The sequence below is a fragment of the Protomyctophum bolini genome (genome assembly GCF_963924005.1).
Source record: "Protomyctophum bolini genome assembly, chromosome: 14".
Taxonomy (NCBI): domain Eukaryota; kingdom Metazoa; phylum Chordata; class Actinopteri; order Myctophiformes; family Myctophidae; genus Protomyctophum; species Protomyctophum bolini.
In genome coordinates this window covers 41,587,364-41,612,342 of record NC_137875.1, presented here as the reverse complement: position 1 = coordinate 41,612,342, position 24,979 = coordinate 41,587,364, and the positions used below count along the sequence as shown (strand labels likewise).

Sequence of the window (24,979 nt, the reverse complement as noted above, 5' to 3'; positions counted from 1 at the left end):
TATCTGCCTGTCCTTGTCTGGCCATATATAGGCAATATGGAGGGAGGTCAGGTGAGGAAAGTCCTTGTGCAGTGGTAAAAACGTCTGTGGAGAATGTGTGGAAAATGTCTGAAGAGTGCAAACGGACTGTGAAAACTGAACCGACCCAAGTAATCAAATGGCAGGTGTGGGGAATTCTGCAGGTGTATAAGCTGGAGTTGCCATGGAACGGTTATCAAGTTATGTGGATTACAGACAGAGACGTGGTGCATTTATTGTAAGATGTATTTCTCCCCTTCCAATTACTGTCTGTAGTGTAAAATTCGTATCTTCCTGTTCCAAAAAAATATATATTCTACTATATAAGCGAAGGTTGTATCGTCACCCACAGCAGTGTTTCAGGGCTAGGGTAGACTTTAGCCGTTTGCCCCGACACAGAGACGCTTAGCGGATCAAGGATGTTATGGGACAGAGGCAGGGAGGTATGGTGATAAACCGCTCGCAGCCCTACAGAAATAAGACATTTTGTCAGGCAGGCAAACGGGGAGACCAAAAGGGTGAGGGAACACCCCAGAGAGAAGCGGAGACAATTAAAACTGTGTGGAAGATTTATAAGAGGTTTAGGCCAAGTGACAGCACAGAGGACGGAAGTCAAAAGAACGAAGAACAAAAAGGCACTCCAACCTCGCGCACGCACGCACGCACACACACACACACACACACACACTCACACACACGCACACGCACTCACACACACACAGTGAAGGTCAAAGTGTGGCTACTGGTACATGCCCCTGGTTATTGGCACAGTTGCCATGGTTTTCCTTCACTGGGGACTACAGGATTGGAGATCTTGAACCCCAATATTCCTGATGTATTCCTTGTCCTGCGAGCCAAGACGAGGCAATGCATTCCATCTTTCCGTTTGTACCTCAGGAAAAACATTTATTTAATAACGTGGTGTGTGTGTGTGTATATATATATATATATATAAATGTGGTTATTGAATGATTCTTATCGGATCGCAGGCGAGTCAATTTGAGCTGCATTAAGTTGAGGGATAGCGAGTGATGAATACACGTCGATGATGTGTTCCATCTAGACACACACGACTGTGATTCAAACTCTCCGTCCTTGTCAGAGATGGCTGAAACGGTACGTGGCCTGGTTGACCGATAGCCTGGCCTGGCCCAGCCTGTGTGGTTTCTGGTCTCTATAGAGGGGTGGGTGGGTGCCGGTCGAAAACAGGCGGTGGATCCTATTGGTTCACCGATCTGAGCACCCGCGACACCCCCTCTGCACCGTTATTGGTTGGTTAGTAGGTAGACTATAGGACTAAATCAAAATATCCTGGAAAAATGAACACTGTTCCTATTAGGGGTGTCAAAAAGAAAATCAAGTCGAATTACAATCGCGGTTCCCGTTATGAACAATTCCCAAAAATCGATCACAGTAAAACATCGTGTCTTCAGTCATTCTCGAGGTTACTGTAGTCACTTCAGTTCAAGACTGGAGTAGATTGTGATGAAATCCTGTGCATTGAATCGAGAATCTTTTCGAATAGAGAATCCTTTTGAATCTGGGGGAGAAAAAAAAATGCTTTTGATTTTTTTTTTTTATCGAATCGTGACCCCAAGAATCGAATCATGGGACACCCAAAGATTCACAGCCCTAGTTCCTATGCCAAATCTTCCAATGGGTTTCCCCAGGCTTTTCGTTTTTGAGCTGAAAGCCAACAGAAATAATAGCCTGGGTACCGAGACCAGGTTGCAGCAGTCAACACATTTAGCCAGTCAGTTCCAGCAGTCCACCTTTCTGAAGTCAGAGTGTCTGTAGCATCTATATAGCCATCAAACGTTCCAAAAGTGTGGAATGTGAAAATGGGATACGTTTCCACATTGTTAGCATGTTTGCTCTAAACCTCTTTAACTAACTATCATATTATTGGAAAACGTCATACATTTACCAGACCTATTTAATGCTAGAAAACACTGAGCGGAAGCTGTGGAACAGACGACAGAGACGTGGTCTTGTGCAGTGCAAGATTAGAGCTCTATATACTTTGTATTCTGTTCGAATAAAAGTGTGTGTACTGCATTTAGGTGATTTATAGGCGGTTATTCAGTACTGTGTGGCCACTCTACTGTATGGTAATCGTTATGAACGAATGGTTTATTTCGATCTTGTGCCGTTGGAACATTACAAGAAGAACCATGTATTAAACTCATTTTGACATGATCGAAAAGGTATAGGCGGAAGCTTGTAGCTTATTGATGGCTAACCTTATTACATTGTTACAAGTTATGACGAAGAGAAAATTGGAAAAAATAAAATAAAAGACTGTTCACTTGGGAAACAGCTGCCTATCTGGTTCTGTGCATTTAGACTACTTCTCCTTTTTCTGATTCGTCAAAACAGACTGCAGTTTTACCACACAGGAGGAGTGAATCACCAATGCACGCACGCACGCACACGCACGCACGCACTGTCTCTAGAAGGAACATATGCTCGCTGTGCAAACAGCATTTCAGGCTGTGCTATAATTCTTCTGTTTCAGCCCATGTCTTAATGTGTCAGAACCCAACCACACGTTTACTCTGCACAAGCCTCGGGTGTTCATTTGACTGTCAAAGAGTTAAATTAGCACTTCACGTCGCAGCGTTGTACTGTAGCTACTGTACAGCAGACCTCCAAAATGCTCCTCTCAGGAAGGAAGCCGTATACACTCCAGTGACGACGGAGTGTACGGCGTGTCCTTTTATTTGCAGGACACGTTTCACAGTGTCGGCTCAGCCCGACAAAGCTGCGTATATACGGGGCAAAGCACGTACAATATCTCGCCTATACACCAGCACCTCCTCCACCTGGATGTGCACGAGAGCTACGATATATATATATATATTTTTATATTTGTTTTACGGCATCACGATGTGATGTGGCCGCGTGTAGATTGCCAATTTCTGCTATTTTGAAAAATAAAAAAATAGGGCGTGCCGTGCGTCACCGGTGGCATAAGGTATTGGTTGTGCGCTAGTATAACGTGCTTTCCCACATTTGCGCTTACGGCTACTTATGTATGGCATTTTGGATTAGCTGCATGCTAAAGTAATCCAAGGTACAGTATAGACTAATATTCCACATGGATTAGCTTGCACCGGCAAAGCTCTCATGAATAAAACATGACAAGACGTCTAGGAGAGAGGGAGAACAGCGAGCACACTGAGAATGTCATGGCGGTGATTTGATGATGATGATGTGCCCCCCCCCCCCCCCCCCCCACACACACACACACACACCCCCCCCTCGGTAGTATTTATGCTATGACAAAGGAAAAGGTGCCGACGTGGAACTCAATGATTGTGCATGTTACCGTATAAGCCTTCATCTGGCCTATTCCATATTCTTACAGTGTAAGTTCTATTAATGGCCAAAGTGTGCCATTTAGCCCAGAGAGAGAGGGAGAAAGAGAGAGAGAGAGAGAGAGAGAGAGAGACATAGAAGGGGAGGGTGAGAATGAGAGAGAGAGAGAGAGAGAGATGCTACTTTGATTTTCTCACATCACACCCTCCACCTCCTTCTATGCCGTATTATTGTTTCCAGCATGGCACGGATTCCTCTTCTATTGCATACAGACCTCCACAAGAGCTACCCTGGTTGCAAGCATACAGTTTTGCACGCGCACAGTCGCATGCACGCACGCACACACACACACACACACACACACACACACACACACACACACTGTACATGCTACTGTATGTCCATGCAGTGTCTCAGCAGAGCACTCCAAACGTATTGAGTTGGCGCTCCTTTGCGCTGATCTCCGGGGGGGGGGGGACAATGTTTCCAATATTTCAAACAAACACGATCGGGTCAACTTGAAGTTTAGTTGGCCTCTTGTCCATAGTCTTAAATAAAGTACTGTACACTGTATCTATCATGCTGTGTCAGCACTCGGGTTCAGGTCTGCTGTGTTAGGGCTGGGCGATATACGACTAAAAAGCAAAAAGCAATTATACCATTATTTCAAACATCTCAAACAAGACATCTTGTCTCGTTTGCGACGAATGAACTCGCCGTGATCTCGGTAATTCTTTCTACTTTTGCATGCCACAACTCACAATTGTACAGCCAAGTAATAAAGGGGTAAACCCATTTTTGGTGTTTTTGAAACATTACGTTATAATCTAGCTATTGGAAAAATAGCAGATCTAGGACGGAGGACGGAGATTGATGAAAAAAAAAGATTTATTTATTAAAATATTTATTGATATCAAAGGACATCGCATCGCTCCACAGGCTGGGAGCGTCTGTTGCGCAACATTCAATGTTATTTCTCCAGGTTGGGACGTCATCGAAAATGTCCCCCCCCCCCGCTATTTTAGCCGACGAGATCGAAAAGCTTAAAAACGTGAATAACTCTTGATCTAATATCATTCCGTCCAACTCTAAGAAAAGATCGTGTGTTAGACGGCCCCCGCCGCGGTCCCGTCGCTAGTCGCGGTAGAATCAAACCACATCTCCCGTTGTCGTCGATCGCATGGAGAGTGTTTTGGCTACATCCGGTTACTTCAGCCACATCCGGGAGAGCATCCGGTCCGTCGCTCCACTGCTATAAATCACTGGGCAGCCTATGATTTTAAATGGATTAAATAACGCTGGGCGTTCGGGGGTTAACCCAGACTAATTGATTCAATCTATTTGGGGTAATACGTTGATCTATAGCATTTCTGTAGACTTAGATAGCATTTGACACAGACTTATAGCATGTTATGAAGACAGCACTATAATTGCACTGTATGTAGTCATAGCACGTCATAGTACATATGTATGGCATAGTAGTTTATATGTATAGTTTCATTATTCATTATATTACTTTCTTAGCGTACGCATGTTTCATGATAAATGTTTTTTATGTGATGTATTCCCATGCTTTTTTTTTGTTCTTGCTTAATGTAAGTCGCTCTGGATTAAGAGCGTCTGCTAAATGCCTAAATTGTAAATTGTATCTATAAAAATGAATACAAGCCCAGGCGGTGGCGTAACCGTCTGGGCACCCCGACTGGTAATCCAGTCGCAGTGTGGCCGCGGGTTCGACTCCCGAGCCCGACACGGCCTTCACTGCGTGTCGTCCAGGGGGGCAGTCAGACAGATATTTTGTGAAGCCACTAAGGAAATGAAAGTTCATATAATGGCCTGTTGTGGCGCTGTCATTGGGCTCAAAAAAACCCATAGCCCCATAGAAGTCCATGTATTTGGGCCCAACTTCACCTAGACTGTATTACCTTAATAAACATGGTCATGAATACTTTTTGCTAGTTTAAAGTCTCATTTCTAATGTCATAATATTCTTTTTGGAAAATTATGGTCCCATTTATTAAAGAAAATGACCATAAAGTCGTGCATGTTCTGAAGGGCGTGGCTACCGTTACAGTCTATGAACGGGATCCCCCACCCACTCGAGTCAAAATAAAAACTAACGAAGAAGAAGGGGGGGGAAGTCCCGCCTCGTTATCTGGGCCAGCCAATGGGCCAGCTGGGCCCAAACGGATCTAGAAAGATGGCGACTTCCATTGGACTGACAGGCTTCATTTTATGTTCATGTTAGACCCGCGGAACGCTTTGTCCATATGTTTTACACTCAGTCTATGGTGTCATCCCCCCATCTCTCTCCCCCGTTTCCTGTCAGCCTACTGTCTGTCCCTTCAAAAAAAACAATAAAAGGCGTAAGCCGCAAAAAAATGAGACGTCTCGACACTGAATACTGTGAACACTGAATACTGTGAACACTGAATACTGTGAACACTGAATACTGTGAACACTGAATACTGTGAACACTGAATACTGTGAACACTGAATACTGTGAACACTGAATACTGTGAACACTGAATACTGTGAACACTGAATACTGTGAACACTGAATACTGTGAACACTGAATACTGTGCTGATGGAGACGGTTCACCTCTAGCCTCTGACATCCTACCGGCGTGTGCTGCCAGCTAAAGTAGCGTGCACTGCACACACACACACACAAACACACACACACACACACACACACACACACACACGTGCGCTTTTGTTGCAGCCAGCACACGGCCAGAGTGCAAAAAAAGAGTGTGTTGTTCTCAGGCTTTTATTAATGTTTCTGTGTGTGTGTGTGTGTGTGTTAAAGCCTCCCCCATCACATACATACGTGTCTGTGTGTGTGTGTGTGTGTGTGTGTGTGTGTGTGTGTGTCAAAGCCTCCCCCATCACATACATACGTGTGTGTGTGTGTGTGTGTGTGTTTGTGTGTGTGTGTGTGTGTGTGTGTGTCTATGTGCAACCCCCACCCAACCCCGAGTTCCGCTGACGACAGAGCTTTTAACAGGGGTCTAATTGTACTGCAACTGTGTTGGTGTGTATTTATGTGTGTGTGTGTGTGTGCGTGTGCGTGTGCGTGTGCGTGTGCGTGTGTGTGTGTGTGTGTGTGTGTGTGTGTGTGTGTCTGTGTGTGTGTGTGTGTGTGTGTGTGTGTGTGTGTGTGTCTGTGTGCGTGTGCGCATGTCTGTCTGTCTGTCTGCCGTAAGTAATGATTCAGTGGGTGAATAATATGCTGTAATGTTAAGTACACCTGCCTACCAGGCGTACAGTATTGTAATAAAGTGCACACCCTCACCCACCAATGCTTCAAAGGTTCAACAAGTTGTGTATTCAGAGACGCCCGTCTGCACTCAGTGCTGTACTCAGGGGAGTTGTGTGGGTACAGTACTTGTGGCCAGTGGTGTAAAGTAACCAAGTAGATTTACTTAAGTACAATCGAGGTATTTGTACGTTACAAGAGTATAAATTTGTAAAACAGGAAGGCCACTGCTTGGAACGACTCCGACCATACTTGCTTGTCCTCTCTCATTCATTAGCAAGGGGTTTCCGTCCCACTCTAGCCCATTCTGACCTGAGATCAGATTAAAAAAATGTCTTCTACATCCCGACAGTTTTCCATTCTGACCTGAGATCAGATTCTAAAAAAAGTCTTCTATGTCAGTCGCTCTTCGATTTTTCAAAAATAGCAGATCTACAAGCTCGTAGCGCGCCACCGAGTGGCGCGCTACGAGCTTGTAGGTCTGCTATTTTTTCAATAGCTAAAGCACGACATGATGCCAACACCAAAATGGGTTCCCGGCCCAAAATGGGCTAGACAAGATGGCCATTTCTGAGATTGTGGAAGCACCAGCTGTGATACAATCGCAACACATTCTGTCTCAAACAGTATAACCAGTGAATATTTGTATTATTAGCCCAGTTTGCCCATTCTTTGTATTCAGAATTTCAACAACAACAACAGTCCACTGTTTTGGAGGAGCAGTTTGCATGATATGAATTGTGAGTGCATACATTTGTACCCGTGTAACTGGGTCTCAGTGTGTATATCCTCAGGGGGTGTGTGTGTGTGTGTGTGTGTGTGTGTGTGTGTGTGTGTGTGTGTGTGTGTTAAACCAGTTCATCCGGTGTCTCAGGGGGTAGTGAGTGTCCAGCTCTGCCTCTAATAACAATAAATCCAGCTCAGTGACAATAACCATGTTTCATGGTGGATGGACAGACCACACAGGACAATCAGGCCAACCCCACAGCATTAGCTGGGGGTCAGTATTTCAGACTAGTACACACCGATAGCTAAATTAGTTTGAACCCATTTTGACCTGAGATCAGATTAAAAAAAAATGTCTTCTATATCAGGACAGCTATATGTTTTCCATGTCAGTCGTTCTTCGATTTTTCTAAAATAGCAGACCTACAAGCTCGTAGCGCGGGCACTTGGTGCCGCGCTGTGAGCTTGTAGATCTGCTGTTGATTGATATTATTATTATCGTTGATATTATTTGGGATTTCATGAGTTATAACCACTTATTATATATATTACACTTTTTATTACTATACTTATTACTTACTTGGGTACTCGGGGTTCTTTTTCAATCTACGTACAGCAAATGTCTTCGCCAAAAATAGGTGATCAGATCAGCTGCTTTTGGTGATTTTTAACGTCAAGTGTTGGTTGTTTTCAACCATGTTGTAATGGAAGTTTTCCTCATGACATGCTGTATTTTGGGGGGGGGGGGGGGGGGGGAGTAATATGACATAAATGTAAGGTGTTGTTACTGTTAAGTAACAACGTAATTCAGGCAGGGTTGCCATGGATGAAAACAATGTTTACAGGGGTCTGGGGTCTCTGAGACAAACATCTTTAGGAAGCTCTGCTGTGTAGATGACATGACACACTATACCAAGGCTGGATGAAGGGGCAAATACTGGGCCGTACTGGCCGGGCTACATCACTCACTGCCAGTACCAGTGGCCAAAAGTAGAAGAATGTGGGTTTACTGGGCAGCTCCAAATTGTGTGGGTGAATAAGCTTGAACCAGGGCCATGTTGAAAAGAACACGCAGCTACAGTCAATCACCCTTTAAAAAGAAATGAAAATATATATAGACGTTTAGAAGATTTAGAACACTTTCCTGGGGGGGTCTTTATGTGTGTAATATGTGGTTTAACCCATTTTGACCTGAGATCAGATTCTAAAAATGTCTTCCATATGCCGACAGTTTTCTGAAAAAGCTATGTCTCTGTGTCAGTCGTTCTTCGATTTTTCAAAAATAGCAGACCTACAAGCTCGTAGCGTGCCACTCGCTACGAGCTTGTAGTTCTGTTATTTTTCAATAGCTAAAGCATAGCATAATGCTAACACCAAAAGGGGCTCTCGCCCCAAAATGGGTTAAGATATTTTTGATTTTGGCAGTGAGCCCAGTGGTCTCAGAAGCCCGTGACCACGCCAACCGGGGGCATATGGTGAATCCCGATCATAAAACCTTCGATTCCGTTCATAAAAATAATTAGAAAACGGCAGAAAACGACTGGGGTTCTATAGATATTAGATACCAAGTCAACATGGCTAAGAGACTACGGCAAAGATAAGGAATGGTTCAATTTCTTACACGTATAAATAATGCATACAGCTAGACACAGAGAGATAGGTAAGAGAGGGGGGGGGGGGTATTGCAGACATGGACAGAACACACATAAATAAGGAAAGCCTACAAAGCTAATCAAATACAGAAAAATATAAGCCAAGCTAAATAATGAAGGGACTGAATGAAAGAGCATGAAAGAAGGAGAAAGGAATGTGTGCAGATGAAAATAGTGCTTTCTTGAAAATACATTTCCCAGTGGCAGTGGCAGCAGCTGTCAGCCTTTTGCCATCGCAGTGCTATTACTGTACCTGCAAGTCCAAACGTCAAGCATTCATCCGAGTAGTTTGTAATGCCAAACACACACACACACACACACACACACACACACACAAGTAATAAATCATTATCCCATACACAGCCTTTCTTTTTCCCTGGGTGATGACATGATCACAATGTGATAAGCTTGCACTGTACTGTACTGTACATGTACAGTAGCCGACACAATTTCCCCTTAGGAAAATGTGGCATCTGCCACAAATGGCACGCGAAAGCTAAAATTCTCCTTAGGGAAAATACAGCAAAATAAGGCAGCTGGCCTAATCAGCAAAAGTAAAAAATACCACCACACACACACTAAACTGTCGCCGTGAGTGCGTGGCCTCGATGCTGCTCACCATGTCCATCATGGATTAACCCACTTTGGTGTTAGCATCATGTTATGCTTTAGCTATTGAAAAATAGCAGATCTACAAGCTCATAGCGGGCCACCGAGTGGCGCGCTACGAGCTTGTAGGTCTGCTATTTTTTGGAAAAAAATCGAAGAACGACTGACATAGAAACATATAGCTTTTTCAGAAAACTGTCATGGATGTAGAAGACATTTTTAGAATCTGATCTCGGGTCCAACATGAATTCAACTCAGTCACCAAACATCTAAAATAAAATAAAAATTCCTATTTCTTGTTGTTTTTGTGAATAAATAAGGCTAAATAAATTATCAACCTGTCCTCATTTGGATAACATTGTCCATAGACAATTACTTCCCGGTGACAATGTGACAAGAGGAAAAGTCCCTCTGTCATTTCCACGTCATTTGACAACTTTCTGTGATAACTGGCAAATTGTTTAGCAAAACAATATTCATTTCCAATTTCCCATTCCGACGGCATCCTGATTTCCCTGTGTATACTGTAGGTTACGTTTGCTTTAGCCCTGGTCCAGGGCTCACAGCGAGTCTCTCTCTGACGCCCTGTGGAAGTCCCTTTCCGCAGCCCCTCTAGCGATTTTCTCACTCCCGTGCGAGTGTCTACAATCCCCAGCAAATAAACAAAACGACGTAACTACTACTCACCGAAACAAAGCCTGCTAGACCTTGGCAAAAGTCTATTCTCGGAGCTGGGAAAGCGTCTCAGGTCCCCCATGCTTCTCTCTAAAATGCACTGTTTTAATCATTCAATAAAATGAATCCAACCAGATCGGCGCAGGCAAAACCCATAAATGCCGTAGTAGAAGAAATGACTCTGCCCGGTAAATTCAGGGTACATTGCGTTATTAAAATGGCACAAAGTGCATTTTAGAGAGAAGCTGGGGACCTGAGACGCTTCCCAGCTTCGAGAATATACTTTTTACCAAGGTCTAGCAGGCTTTGTTTCGGTGAGTAGTTACGTCGTTTTGTTTATTTGCTGGGAATTGTAAACACTCGCACAGGAGTGAGAAAATCGCTAGAGGGCTGCGGAAGGGACTTCCACAGGGCGTCAGAGAGAGACTCGCTCTAAGCACTGGACCCGGGCTACGTTTGCTTTACCACTGAACAGACACCACATTGTGATTATTATTATTATTATTATATTCTGTGGTGTATAAAGTATGACACATAATACTATACCGACTAGCAACAGGGCCTCTCTCCTGCTCCACTAGTAGCCTACACTACCCTCATCCCTCAATTCTCCCTGGCTTCCTCTACACTTCTTTTCCCTCCCTTTCATACATGCTCAATCCATCCATCCATCTATTCTTTCCTACACACTCTTTCCTCCCACTCCTTCCTTCCTTCCTTCCTTCCTTCCTTCCTCCCCTCTGATCTGTCAGCGACGTTAGGAATCAAATCACTGATGCTTCTTGACCCGACGTGCCATCCATTCAGTCCCCGATCTCCCCCTCTCTCTCTCCCCCCCCCACCCCCCTCTCTCTCCTCCTCCTCCTCCTCCCGACAGGAAACAGAAGGTTAGAGGGATGGTGAGTGACTAACACATTTTCCGGGATCGCCGCATTGTTCATCGCGTTTGCGTTTGAGCAAGAAAGAAGAAGAAGAGGGGAAAGACGGGTGCGCGTGTACAATGTGAAAGGTCTGTGACTAAATGGCACGCGTTTTATGCATTTCGATGTAGGTTGTCTCATGGCATCCCGTCTCCCAGGTGTGACAGAGAGCCGTCCTCATTGCCGTTCATCTTGTATAATGCTTCTGTATGGCTCTGGGACTCACTAGGCTCACTTTTGAAGGCAGCATTTGAGTAAAAAAAAAATAATCATTTTCTCAACTAGGAAAAGAGTGGAGGCACTTCTGTCATATAGTGGCTGGCCGTGTGTGTACGAGGCATTTTGCTTGCGAGAGTAGCTCCGGACACACAGAAGTAGTTTGATTTTTTACTTATTATTATTATGTTTTTAATTGTAACCCATTTTTCACCCAGTGCCAATTGCCTAATAAGCTGCAATGACTTTTCCCAGTTGGACGAAGCGTAAATGGTGCATTTATATAGCGCCCTTTATCCAAGGCGCTTTACATAAGACTGTGCATTAAACATTCACCCCTTCACACACACACACACACACATTCGTACACCGATTGCGGCGGAGGCCATGCAAAGGTACCAACCAGCGCATCGGGGGCAATTTGGGGGGTTCAGTGTCTCGACATGTAGACAGGAGGAGGAGGAGCCGGGATTCGAACCGGCGACCCATGGATCATCGGACGACCTGCTCTACCTCTTGAGCCACGGTCGCGTGTGGAAGGGAACACATTACCAGTTCCTTTCCTCTCCAACGGGCATGTCCACGTTTCCGCGACTAGAAAGGCCCTTTCCGCCGACACACACGGAGAGGTTCCGGGGCGGCTGACCAGAAACGGGGAGAACATGCAAACTACACACAGAAAGATCCCCCACAGGAGAGCACACGCCCCCCCCCCAGCGCCCACGTCGTCTCCGGTGGGAATCGAACCCAGCAGGACCTTCCTAGCTGTGAGGTGACCTGCTCTACAAATCAAAGCATTCCTTTTTTTTCCCTTGTTCCTCTTTCCATGTCCGGAGCGGTTTACGGTGCGTTTGTGGTGATGAAGTAGAGCTGTCCCCACTACACGCAGTGGCGTGGCTTGATAACAGTAGGTGCGATGACTGACTTTAAGTGGCTTCATAACAGTTTGAGATGGTTAGGAGGACTCCTCGTGCATGCCTAAGTTAGGAGTCTTTCTGGTGTTTTCGATTGCAGCAGTATGGAGCTTAGAACGATAACTCAAAACCTCACGAGAAGACACGAGAGGAAAAGAGCGGGGCATTCGGACAGAGAGCTTTCACGAGCTCCAAACGGATTACATCTCCGGACCAAGATGACGATCACATGGGTGATCACAGTCTCACACACACACACACACACACACACACAAACTAAACAAGGGAGGGGTGTGCAGTGTGCACATGTGAAGACCTGCAAGATGCACGAGTGAGTGTATATTGCTGTGTGCACCCTGTGTGCATCTAATTGTGTGCACGTGTGTCTGTGTCTGTGTGTGTGTGTGTGTGTGTGTGTGTGTGTGTGACTGTGTGTGTGGGTGTGACTGTGTGTGTGTGTGTGTGTGTGTGTGTGTGTGTGTGTGTGTGTGTGTGTGTGTGTGTGTGTGTGTGTGTGTGTGTGTGTGTGTGTGTGTGTGTGTGTGACTGTACGTGTGTTCGCAGACTAGGTTAAATAAAGGCCTGGGGGCAACCCTGTGTGTTCCCACAGTTCACTGTTGTTAACTCTCCCCTCCTCCACACACACACACACACACACACACACACACACACGCACGCCCTGCCCCCTAATGAAAGCATAATAAAAGACACATGGCCAATGACTTTCAGCTGGCAGCCGTATAGCTCTACTCAATAGCTACTGCATGCTTGGTGCGACTGGCTGACTTATCGGGGCTGGCTGGGGGGGGGTAAAGGGCAAGAGGAACTCTGAGGAATGTAGCCTAATGCTTATACTGCCTGCAGTGTACTCTGCTCTGAGCGTACTGTAATGTATGTATGCCTCCCACTGTCTGCCTTGAGATGACTTTAGTATGCGTGTATGCGTGTGTGTGTGTGTGTGTGTGTGTGTGTGTACTGTATACTCAATGGAGAATATAATGTACACAGCGCAATGCCCACCGTTTACCATTACGGTGAAGTTACAATCTTGCTTTACGGAATTGTGCTGAATAAAATGTCAAAATGATACGGGAATGACGTTTCTCAAGTACGGCAAGTACAGTGTCGATTGTGAGATAAGTGACAAGCGCGTTCCACTGAGGCATTGCGGTTGCAAACTGCAGCACTGGTGGTCTGCTTCTTCTTCAAAAGAAAATAAATAAAAACAGTATCGGAGAGAGCATAAAAGTTGTGCATCATTGGGAACAGTGGGGAAAGGAAGAGCTATACCGATTCAGTGACATTGGCTCGTTTAAAAAAAAAACCCTACTGTGCAGCAGCAGGTTAGCATGCTATAGTAATGTCCTCTCCTCAGCAGTAGACTGAACTATAAGGTCACAGTGTAATATTAAAAACAGCATGTCTGAGCCGAACAGGCCAAAGATGGTCATGGGGTGCACTACGTATACATGCCATGTGCATGTGTGTAAACAGTTCCTGCAGCGGACGGACGGACGGACGGACGGACAGGCTGCAATGTGTGTCCATGACTTTAACAGAATGAATTAACTAATTTACCAGGCAACGCCCCCATTCTTGGTTTCTGAATTGTGTACTCCAGGACCGGCCAGTATAGTTCATTCTTTATGAGGGACCCTCTTATACTCTCAAAGCCGTTTCTCGGAAAACCGAGAAGCAGGAAGTGAATAATGCAACAGCCTGGGATGTTATTTAATTCCCCCAAAACATGCACGTCGCTTAGAGAAATGAGGCGCAAATCAAGCTTGTTTTGATCTGAGATATTACTGAGATATTACTGAGATATTACTGAGATATTACTGAGATATTACTGAGATATTACTGAGATATTACTGAGATATTACTGAGATATTACTGAGATATTACTGAGATATTACTGAGATATTACGATTCAAAAAAACTGCACGGAAATAAGCTAATTAGCACAACACCCCGTAGCCCCATTCAATTCAATGCAATTCATTGAGGGCTTATGGTAGGGGAAATAGCCAATAAGGAGTTTTTACACACAAAATAACACCTGGACCTCTTTGGTGGGGACATAACGACTACAAAGAAAGGTAAGAAAGCCTTCTAGCATGGAATTATCCTTTAAATAGGAGAGAGAGCGAGAGGAAAAAAGAAGAAGAAACTAAGGCAGAGAGGGGAGACGTGCGAGACAAAACCGGGAGGGAGTCAAATTTTAACTTGAGACCTCACAAGGAGCATAACTGACTGAGCTGCCATTTACGCGAAATATGAAACAATTTAGGAAGGAAATGTCTGCCTATAGCCCTCAGCAGCCCGCTCTGATTTTGAGATTTCTATGGGCATTTCTGACCTTTACAGTCCTCTATGCCTTTAGGCGATTGATGCATGATCATGGCACGCACGCACGCACGCACGTGCACAGATAGACATGAAAGGGGCCCCTGCCTTTTTGACTGTCGGAGAAAAGTGCCCTCTTCCGTCCCGAACTGGAATGTAGCATTTAATGTTGAAAGAATTCCCCTCTGAGGCTCTGAACCTCAGCGCAATGAGCGCATCTGCACTAAATCTTTCTTAATTGCTTGCAGTGCCGTGCGGGCGTGCACAGTGCGCGAACACACACAATTGTGGCAGATCTACAAGCTCACAACGTGTCGCCTGGCTATTTTGGGTGCACGGTACCGGCGTGTATACACAATCGAAACTAAACTGAGCACATGACATTTGTTTACACACACACACACACACACACACACACACACACACACACACACACACACCGAACGAGTGAAGTGAACCGGTCTGAGTCATACACTGTATACGTATGTCATTTCACGTAGGCTATGTGTTCACATTTTATATTGTTCATTCAAATGCTATAGGCACTTCTAGGCCAATCAAGCCAATCAAGCAAATGCGATAGGCCTACTTTTTTTTGGTGTTAGCATTATGTTATGCTTTAGCTATTGAAAAATAGCAGATCTACAAGCTCATAGCGCACCACCGAGTGGCGCACTATGAGTTTGTAGGTCTGCTATTTTTTTTTAATCGTTAAAATGTGCCTCAAATCTTTCAGATTCTTTTTTTTTTATTTCGACGTCAGGCCTGAATGGGTTAATATTAATAACCGCAAAGCAAGCAAACTGCTCATTTTACTTACTAGTAATTTGGGCTGCAGGGCAGACTGCTTGGGTCATTTCCTATATATTTTTTTTAAATGAGATAATCCTCAAAATCTGGGTAGAAATGTAAAATAAAAATAAAAAGGTTTTCTATAATTCCAAATTTCCAGCCGGTGCCCTTCAAATGCACGTCCCTGTCCCATGGTCATCTCAACTAGCCCAGCAAGTCTAACTCAGTCTAATAGCAGATCTACAAGCTCATAGCGCACCATCGAGTGGCGCGCTACGAGCTTGTAGGTCTGCTATTTTTTGAAAAAAATCGAAGAACGACTGACGTAGAAGACATTTTTAGAATCTGATCTCAGGTCAGAATGGAAAACTGTCAGGATGTAAAAGACATTTTTAGAATCTGATCTCAGGTCAGAATGGGTTGAATACATACCAGTGAGTGGATTGCGGCCCAGTACCAACACGTTGGGTAGAGGCATCATCACAAGTTGCTGGAGAATCTCCTAGTGCACAAAACAGGAGGGGGACAACAGGTCAGAAAGACGCTCACCATGAGGTTGGATAACGATGTTGTGGGTTCATACGTGAATCTCTGTGCTCGGCTGAAGACAAAATAACCTGAAACAAGGTCAGTTTAGAACTGGATTTATAAGAACAATTACTTTAAGTAAAAAAAAAAAGAAGAATGGCACGCGTATCATTAACTGCCAACGGCGTTTCAGAGTATGGGTTCAGAATTCCATTGGCTGAGGCGGTGTTTCAGAGCATGGGTTCAGACTCCCATTGGCTTAGGCGGCGTTTCAGAGTATGGGTTCAGCCTTCCATTGGCTTAGGGGCAGCCAAACATGACTAGGTCGCTAAAAGGAAATGAGCTGTTGGGTCGCGGGTCAAAATGGCATGATATGAAATAAACACATACACGATGATGTCAGAGTCAAATCCAAACTGTGGCCAATAGAAAGCTCTACTGTGTGTATACCAACAAGAGAAAGGTAAAGTGTTGACATTACAGTAACGGTACTGTACAGTATATGTATACAGTACCACCATGTACGAGATGATCTTGAGGGCTCCTAATGCTCCAATATCATCCAACTATATCAAGCGTCTATAATGGACAGAGGTCTCACATTACAGGTGAGGTCATTCAATATACAGTATGTGTGCATACTCTGGAAATGTAACGTGTGTGTGTGTGTGTGTGTGTGTGTGTGTGTGTGTGTGTGTGGTGAGCGGGCTGGGGATGCAAGTGATACTGGTATTTATGTGGGTTTAAATGGCTTGGATGGCATTTGCCGCAAGGCCTCCCATTCACATGTGACTCATGAAAATCATAATGCCGCTTAAAACGTGTACTGTAGACACACACACACACACACGCACGCACACACACACACACACACACACGCACACACACACCTAGGTGATGATGCAGTCTTCTCCACGTGTCACGAGGCGTAACGGACTGACGACCATATATGGAGGCGTGAAGGATGAACGACAGACGGAACGACGGACTGACTGACAGGTTTGGTGCGTTAACCCAGTTTGACCCGAGATCAGATTCTAAAAATGTCTGTTTGAAAATGACAGTTGTCAGAAAAAGCTATGTTTCTACGTAGGTCAGTCGTTCTTCGATTTCTCAAAAACAGCAGACCTACAAGCTCGTAGCGCGCCACCGAGTGGCGCGCTACGAGCTTGTAGATCTTGTCACGTATACACTTGCACTGCAAGAAAGGATGAGAACACAGTTTCCAGCCTAATCTACTTTATTTAAATCACGAATGCTAGTAAGGATTAAGACTACAGTCGCAGTGTTTTACGAACACGATCAACAAGCTATAGTCTTTCAGCCATGTTTCCGTATATCCATGATTCAAATGACGCAAGCTAGGACAAGGCAAATCCACTCTCAATTGTCGAAGATGCATATTATAGAACATCATTATTATGAGCCTAAAACTCAACAACAACCTGCCCAAAATATAATTTCAGGTGAAGTCGAACATCGTGCAGATCTAACCGAAAGGAAAGACGTAAGTTCACTTGAGCAGAAAGGACGTGTGGGGCGTTTTGCATTGAATATTTCATGTCTACCATGATGGCAGAGAGCAGTCTGAACTGGTCTGACCCAGCTCCTGGAGTGTTCCATGCTCAGAGTGTTCAGTTTGTATGCTGAATGATGCAATAAGAAAGAAGCTTATCTAACAGTGGACAGACCGTCTCCTATCAAAACCATCTGCCATATATATATAAATACTGCATTACCTCACCATAAAATACAGCGCATACCGGTACCTCACTGAAACAATATAGATGTACAATGTGCTATACAACCACACATTCCTGATTCAGCCGCACGCCTCTTGGTGTGTTTGGATACAAACGGGCACATACATTAACATAAGCTACTATCATTTGCATTGACATCTTCCGGGAACAACGGGTGGAAATTAGCATTCTTGCTAAATCCGGCATATTTACATTGGAGTTTGTGTGGAGCTAAATCCGGCATATTTACATTAATTGGAGTTTGTGTGGAGTCCCTCCTGAATGCACACATAATAAATATGCCTTTACTGATATTATTCGGTCACCGGCCTACTTGGGAAACGATGCAAGATGGGAACAATGAAAATCTGGAATGCATATCCCAACGTACTATGCAATAGCGTTTTAACCATCTGTCTGTGTCCCTTTTATGCCCATATATGGAGCTCTCTATATCTGCCTGTCCTTGTCTGGCCATATATAGGCAATATGGAGGGAGGTCAGGTGAGGAAAGTCCTTGTGCAGTGGTAAAAACGTCTGTGGAGAATGTGTGGAGAATGTCTGAAGAGTGCAAACGGACTGTGAAAACTGAACCGACCCAAGTAATCAAATGGCAGGTGTGGGGAATTCTGCAGGTGTATAAGCTGGAGTTGCCATGGAACGGTTATCAAGTTATGTGGATTACTGTCTGTAGTGTAAAATTCGTATCTATCTGTTCCAACAAAAAAAAAAGATTCTACTATGGAAACTATAAGGCAGGGTTCTATCGTCACCCACAGCAGTGTTCCAGGGCTAGGGTAGACTTTAGCCGTTTGCCCCGACACAGAGACGCTTAGCGGATCAAGGATGTTATGGGACAGAGGCAGGGAGGTATGGTGATAAACCGCTCGCAGCCCTACAGAAATAAGACATTTTGTCAGGCAGGCAAACAGGGAGACCAAAAGGGTGAAGAGGGAACACCCAGAGAGAAGCGGAGACAATTAAAACTGTGTGGAAGATTTATAAGAGGTTTAGGCCAAGTGACAGCACAGAGGACGGAAGTCAAAAGAACGAAGGACAAAAAGGCACTCCAACCTCGCGCACGCACGCACGCACACACACACACACACGCACACACACACACACGCACACTCACCCCCTCACACACACACACACACACACACACACACACACACACACACACGCACACTCACCCCCTCACACACACACACACACACACACACACACACACACACACACACACACACACACACACACACACACACACACACACACACACACACACACACACACACACACACACACACACACACACACACAACACAGTGAAGGTCAAAGTGTGGCTACTGGTACATGCCCCTGGTTATTGGCACGGTTGCCATGGTTTTCCTTCACTGGGGACTACAGGATTGGTAGGATCTTGAACCCCAATATTCCTGATGTATTCCTTGTCCTGCGAGCCAAGACGAGGCAATGCATTCCATCTTTCCGTTTGTACCTCAGGAAAAACATTTATTTAATAACGTGGTGTGTATATATCTAAATAATAATTCAGCGAATGTCTGAATGTCTGTCTGTCTGAATAGCTGAATGAATGTCACTGACAGCGCGTTATCTCATCATTAACTGCACGAATCACTCCCACTTTTCGCACAGGCATGGACCATAATTATATGGAGGGCGTAACGGAGCCCTTTTCCCCATTTGACACATTATTAGTGAATTAACCTCGCACCTCCGTCCCTTAGCGACACCTGCATCACAGGCCACCGTTATCACCGTTACCCCACTGGCATGCTTCCTCTAGCTACCGCTGCACCACAACAAAATGTGCCCTATACAATTTGGCGCCGTGTGTGTGTGTGTGTGTGTGTCTCCTAATACACAGCACAGCCGTTGTCGTCTATCTCCGACCGAGCCACACTATTAGCACACATCTCTCCATGCAAAACAAAATCTGCACGCTCCCAGAATGCGCCTAGCCTACTTTTTACCGACTCAACTGTCATATTTCAATGTACAAATATTGTTTTTACAACGCCACACGATCCCACGGGCAAAGTTGCTTCCACCATCACAGAGGCCAGCCATCAGAGCCCAGCCATCCGAAGGACCCTCCCCCTTTCACTGCTCCTGTGTGTGATGTGACCTGTGAACTACTCTGCAGTACAACAACGACTCATGCTTGCAACAACTGGACTGGAATACTCTGCCATCACCCCCCAAAAAACGCCAAAAATGCCAAAAAGAAAACGCACCGCACTTTCTAAACGCACGCGTGACGCCAAACGTTTGCGAGCCAGTCGCGCAAACGAAACCGAAGCAGGTAAGGAGATGCATATCTGAACACATTTCATCGTTTGCACGCCCGTGCATAATTAATTATCTACAATAAGCAACAATATAGCTGACTATCAAACATCATTGTCCAATGTTGTTTTAGAGCAGTGGTTCTCAAACATTTTCATGTCATGGACCACTAATATTCTATATATATATATATAAATATGTATATATAATATATATTTACTATATATATGTATATTTGCTGTTCATATATTCAGAACGGGTAAGGACTATAGTATATATAAATGTGGTTATTGAATGATTCTTATTGGATCGCAGGCGAGTCAATTTGAGCTGCATTAATTTGAGGGATAGCGAGTGATGAATACACGTCGATGATGTGTTCCATCTAGACACACACGACTGTGATTCAAACTCTCCGTCCTTGTCAGAGATGGCTGAAACGGTACGTGGCCTGGTTGACCGATAGCCTGGCCTGGCCCAGCCTGTGTGGTTTCTGGTCTCTATAGAGGGGTGGGTGGGTGCCGGTCGAAAACAGGCGGTGGATCCTATTGGTTCACCGATCTGAGCACCCGCGACACCCCCTCTGCACCGTTATTGGTTGGTTAGTAGGTAGACTATAGGACTAAATCAAAATATCCTGGAAAAATGAACACTGTTCCTATTAGGGGTGTCAAAAAGAAAATCAAGTCGAATTAGAATCGCGGTTCCCGTTATGAACAATTCCCAAAAATCGATCACAGTAAAACATCGTGTCTTCAGTCATTCTCGAGGTTACTGTAGTCACTTCAGTTCAAGACTGGAGTAGATTGTGATGAAATCCTGTGTATTGAATCGAGAATCTTTTCGAATAGAGAATCCTTTTGAATCTGGGAAAAAAAAATGCTTTTGATTTTTTTTTTTTATCGAATCGTGACCCCAAGAATCGAATCATGGGACACCCAAAGATTCACAGCCCTAGTTCCTATGCCAAATCTTCCAATGGGTTTCCCCAGGCTTTTCGTTTTTGAGCTGAAAGCCAACAGAAATAATAGCCTGGGTACCGAGACCAGGTTGCAGCAGTCAACACATTTAGCCAGTCAGTTCCAGCAGTCCACCTTTCTGAAGTCAGAGTGTCTGTAGCATCTATATAGCCATCAAACGTTCCAAAAGTGTGGAATGTGAAAATGGGATAAGTTTCCACATTGTTAGCATGTTTGCTCTAAACCTCTTTAAATCATATTATTGGAAAACGTCATACATTTACCAGACCTATTTAATGCTAGAAAACACTGAGCGGAAGCTGTGGAACAGACGACAGAGACGTGGGCTTGTGCAGTGCAAGATTAGAGCTCTATATACTTTGTATTCTGTTCGAATAAAAGTGTGTGTACTGCATTTAGGTGATTTATAGGCGGTTATTCAGTACTGTGTGGCCACTCTACTGTATGGTAATCGTTATGAACGAATGGTTTATTTCGATCTTGTGCCGTTGGAACATTACAAGAAGAACCATGTATTAAACTCATTTTGACATGATCGAAAAGGTATAGGCGGAAGCTTGTAGCTTATTGATGGCTAACCTTATTACATTGTTACAAGTTATGACGAAGAGAAAATTGGAAAAAATAAAATAAAAGACTGTTCACTTGGGAAACAGCTGCCTATCTGGTTCTGTGCATTTAGACTACTTCTCCTTTTTCTGATTCGTCAAAACAGACTGCAGTTTTACCACACAGGAGGAGTGAATCACCAATGCACGCACGCACACGCACGCACTGTCTCTAGAAGGAACATATGCTCGCTGTGCAAACAGCATTTCAGGCTGTGCTATAATTCTTTTGTTTCAGCCCATGTCTTAATGTGTCAGAACCCAACCACACGTTTACTCTGTACAAGCCTCGGGTGTTCATTTGACTGTCAAAGAGTTAAATTAGCACTTCACGTCGCAGCGTTGTACTGTAGCTACTGTACAGCAGACCTCCAAAATGCTCCTCTCAGGAAGGAAGCCGCATACACTCCAGTGACGACTGACGAGTGTACGGCGTGTCCTTTTATTTGCAGGACACGTTTCACAGTGTCGGCTCAGCCCGACAAAGCTGCGTATATACGGGGCAAAGCACGTACAATATCTCGCCTATACACCAGCACCTCCTCCACCTGGATGTGCACGAGAGCTACGATATATATATATATATTTTTTTATATTTGTTTTACGGCATCACGATGTGATGTGGCCGCGTGTAGATTGCCAATTTCTGCTATTTTGAAAAATAAAAAAATAGGGTGTGCCGTGCGTCACCGGTGGCATAAGGTATTGGTTGTGCGCTAGTATAACGTGCTTTCCCACATTTGCGCTTACGGCTACTTATGTATGGCATTTTGGATTAGCTGCATGCTAAAGTAATCCAAGGTACAGTATAGACTAATATTCCACATGGATTAGCTTGCACCGGCAAAGCTCTCATGAATAAAACATGACAAGACGTCTAGGAGAGAGGGAGAACAGCGAGCACACTGAGAATGTCATGGCGGTGATTTGATGATGATGATGTGCCCCCCCCCCCCCTCGGTAGTATTTATGCTATGACAAAGGAAAAGGTGCCGACGTGGAACTCAATGATTGTGCATGTTACCGTATAAGCCTTCATCTGGCCTATTCCATATTCTTACAGGTAACAGTGTAAGTTCTATTAATGGCCAAAGTGTGCCATTTAGCCCAGAGAGAGAGGGAGAAAGAGAGAGAGAGAGAGATAGAAGGGGAGGGTGAGAATGAGAGAGAGAGAGCGAGAGAGACTGAGAGATGCTACTTTGATTTTCTCACATCACACCCCCCACCTCCTTCTATGCCGTATTATTGTTTCCAGCATGGCACGGATTCCTCTTCTATTGCATACAGACCTCCACAAGAGCTACCCTGGTTGCAAGCATACAGTTTTGCACGCGCACAGTCGCATGCACGCACGCACACACACACACACACACACACACACACACTGTACATGCTACTGTATGTCCATGCAGTGTCTCAGCAGAGCACTCCAAACGTATTGAGTTGGCGCTCCTTTGCGCTGATCTCCGGGGGGGGGGGGACAATGTTTCCAATATTTCAAACAAACACGATCGGGTCAACTTGAAGTTTAGTTGGCCTCTTGTCCATAGTCTTAAATAAAGTACTGTACACTGTATCTATCATGCTGTGTCAGCACTCGGGTTCAGGTCTGCTGTGTTAGGGCTGGGCGATATACGACTAAAAAGCAAAAAGCAATTATACCATTATTTCAAACATCTCAAACAAGACATCTTGTCTCGTTTGCGACGAATGAACTCGCCGTGATCTCGGTAATTCTTTCTACTTTTGCATGCCACAACTCACAATTGTACAGCCAAGTAATACAGGGTTAACCCATTTTTGGTGTTTTTGAAACATTACGTTATAATCTAGCTATTGGAAAAATAGCAGATCTAGGACGGAGGACGGAGATTGATGAAAAAAAAAGATTTATTTATTAAAATATTTATCGATATCAAAGGACATCGCATCGCTCCACAGGCTGGGAGCGTCTGTTGCGCAACATTCAATGTTATTTCTCCAGGTTGGGACGTCATCGAAAATGTCCCCCCCCCCGCTATTTTAGCCGACGAGATCGAAAAGCTTAAAAACGTGAATAACTCTTGATCTAATATCATTCCGTCCAACTCTAAGAAAAGATTGTGGTGTTAGACGCCCGGTCCCGTCGCTAGTCGCGGTACAATCAAATCACATCTCCCGTTGTCGTCGATCGCATGGAGAGTGTTTTGGCTACATCCGGTTACTTCAGCCACATCCGGGAGAGCATCCGGTCCGTCGCTCCGCTGCTATAAATCACTGGGCAGCCTATGATTAAATGGATTAAATAACGCTGGGCGTTCGGGGGTTAACCCAGACTAATTGATTCAATCTATTCAAATTGTTTTGGGGAAATACGTAGCATTTCTGTAGACTTAGATAGCATTTGACACAGACTTATAGCATGTTATGAAGACAGCACTATAATTGCATTGTATGTAGTCATAGCACGCCATAGTACATATGTATAGCATAGTAGTTTATATGTATAGTTTCATTATATAGATATTCCACTGTTACTTTCTTAGCGTACGCATGTTTCATGATAAATGTTTTTTATGTGATGTATTCCCATGCTTTTTTTTTGTTCTTGCTTAATGTAAATCGCTCTGGATTAAGAGCGTCTGCTAAATGCCTAAATTGTAAATTGTATCTATAAGTGTGGCCGCGGGTTCGACTCCCGAGCCCGACACGGCCTTCACTGCGTGTCGTCCAGGGGGGCAGTCAGACAGATATTTTGTGAAGCCACTAAGGAAATGAAAGTTCATATAATGGCCTGTTGTGGCGCTGTCATTGGGCTCAAAAAAACCCATAGCCCCATAGAAGTCCATGTATTTGGGCCCAACTTCACCTAGACTGTATTACCATAATAAACATGGTCATGAATACTTTTTGCTAGTTTAAAGTCTCATTTCTAATGTCATAATATTCTTTTTGGAAAATTATGGTCCCATTTATTAAAAAAAATGACCATAAAGTCGTGCATGTTCTGAAGGGCGTGGCTACCGTTACAGTCTATGAACGGGATCCCCCACCCACTCGAGTCAAAATAAAAACTAACGAAGAAGAAGGGGGGGGAAGTCCCGCCTCGTTATCTGGGCCAGCCAATGGGCCAGCTGGGCCCAAACGGATCTAGAAAGATGGCGACTTCCATTGCAAGGACTGACAGGCTTCACTTTACGTTCATGTTAGACCCGCGGAACGCTTTGTCCATATGTTTTACACTCAGTCTATGGTGTCATCCCCCCCATCTCTCTCCCCCGTTTCCTGTCAGCCTACTGTCTGTCCCTTCAAAAAAAACAATAAAAGGCGTAAGCCGCAAAAAAATGAGACGTCTCGACACTGAATACTGTGCTGATGGA

The 24,979-nt window shown here is 44.5% G+C and overlaps 2 protein-coding genes across 5 annotated transcripts in view; one reads left to right on the top strand and one right to left on the bottom strand.

Annotated features, from left to right (window-relative positions):
• Positions 1–24,979, top strand: part of LOC308328078 (attractin-like protein 1) — a 307,756-nt gene that overhangs the window by 115,239 nt on the left and 167,538 nt on the right. The gene's annotated exons all lie outside the window — the stretch shown is intronic.
• Positions 1–24,979, bottom strand: part of LOC308328083 (girdin-like) — a 94,037-nt gene that overhangs the window by 24,913 nt on the left and 44,145 nt on the right. Inside the window, exon 4 of one of the 3 annotated variants that reach the window (XM_080781774.1) lies at positions 15,885–15,954. The exons of the other annotated variants lie outside the window; for them this stretch is intronic. Within the exon in view, the coding sequence (XP_080637900.1) occupies positions 15,885–15,954 (70 nt within the window). The remainder of the gene's footprint in view (positions 1–15,884; positions 15,955–24,979) is intronic. 3 annotated transcript variants of the gene reach the window in all.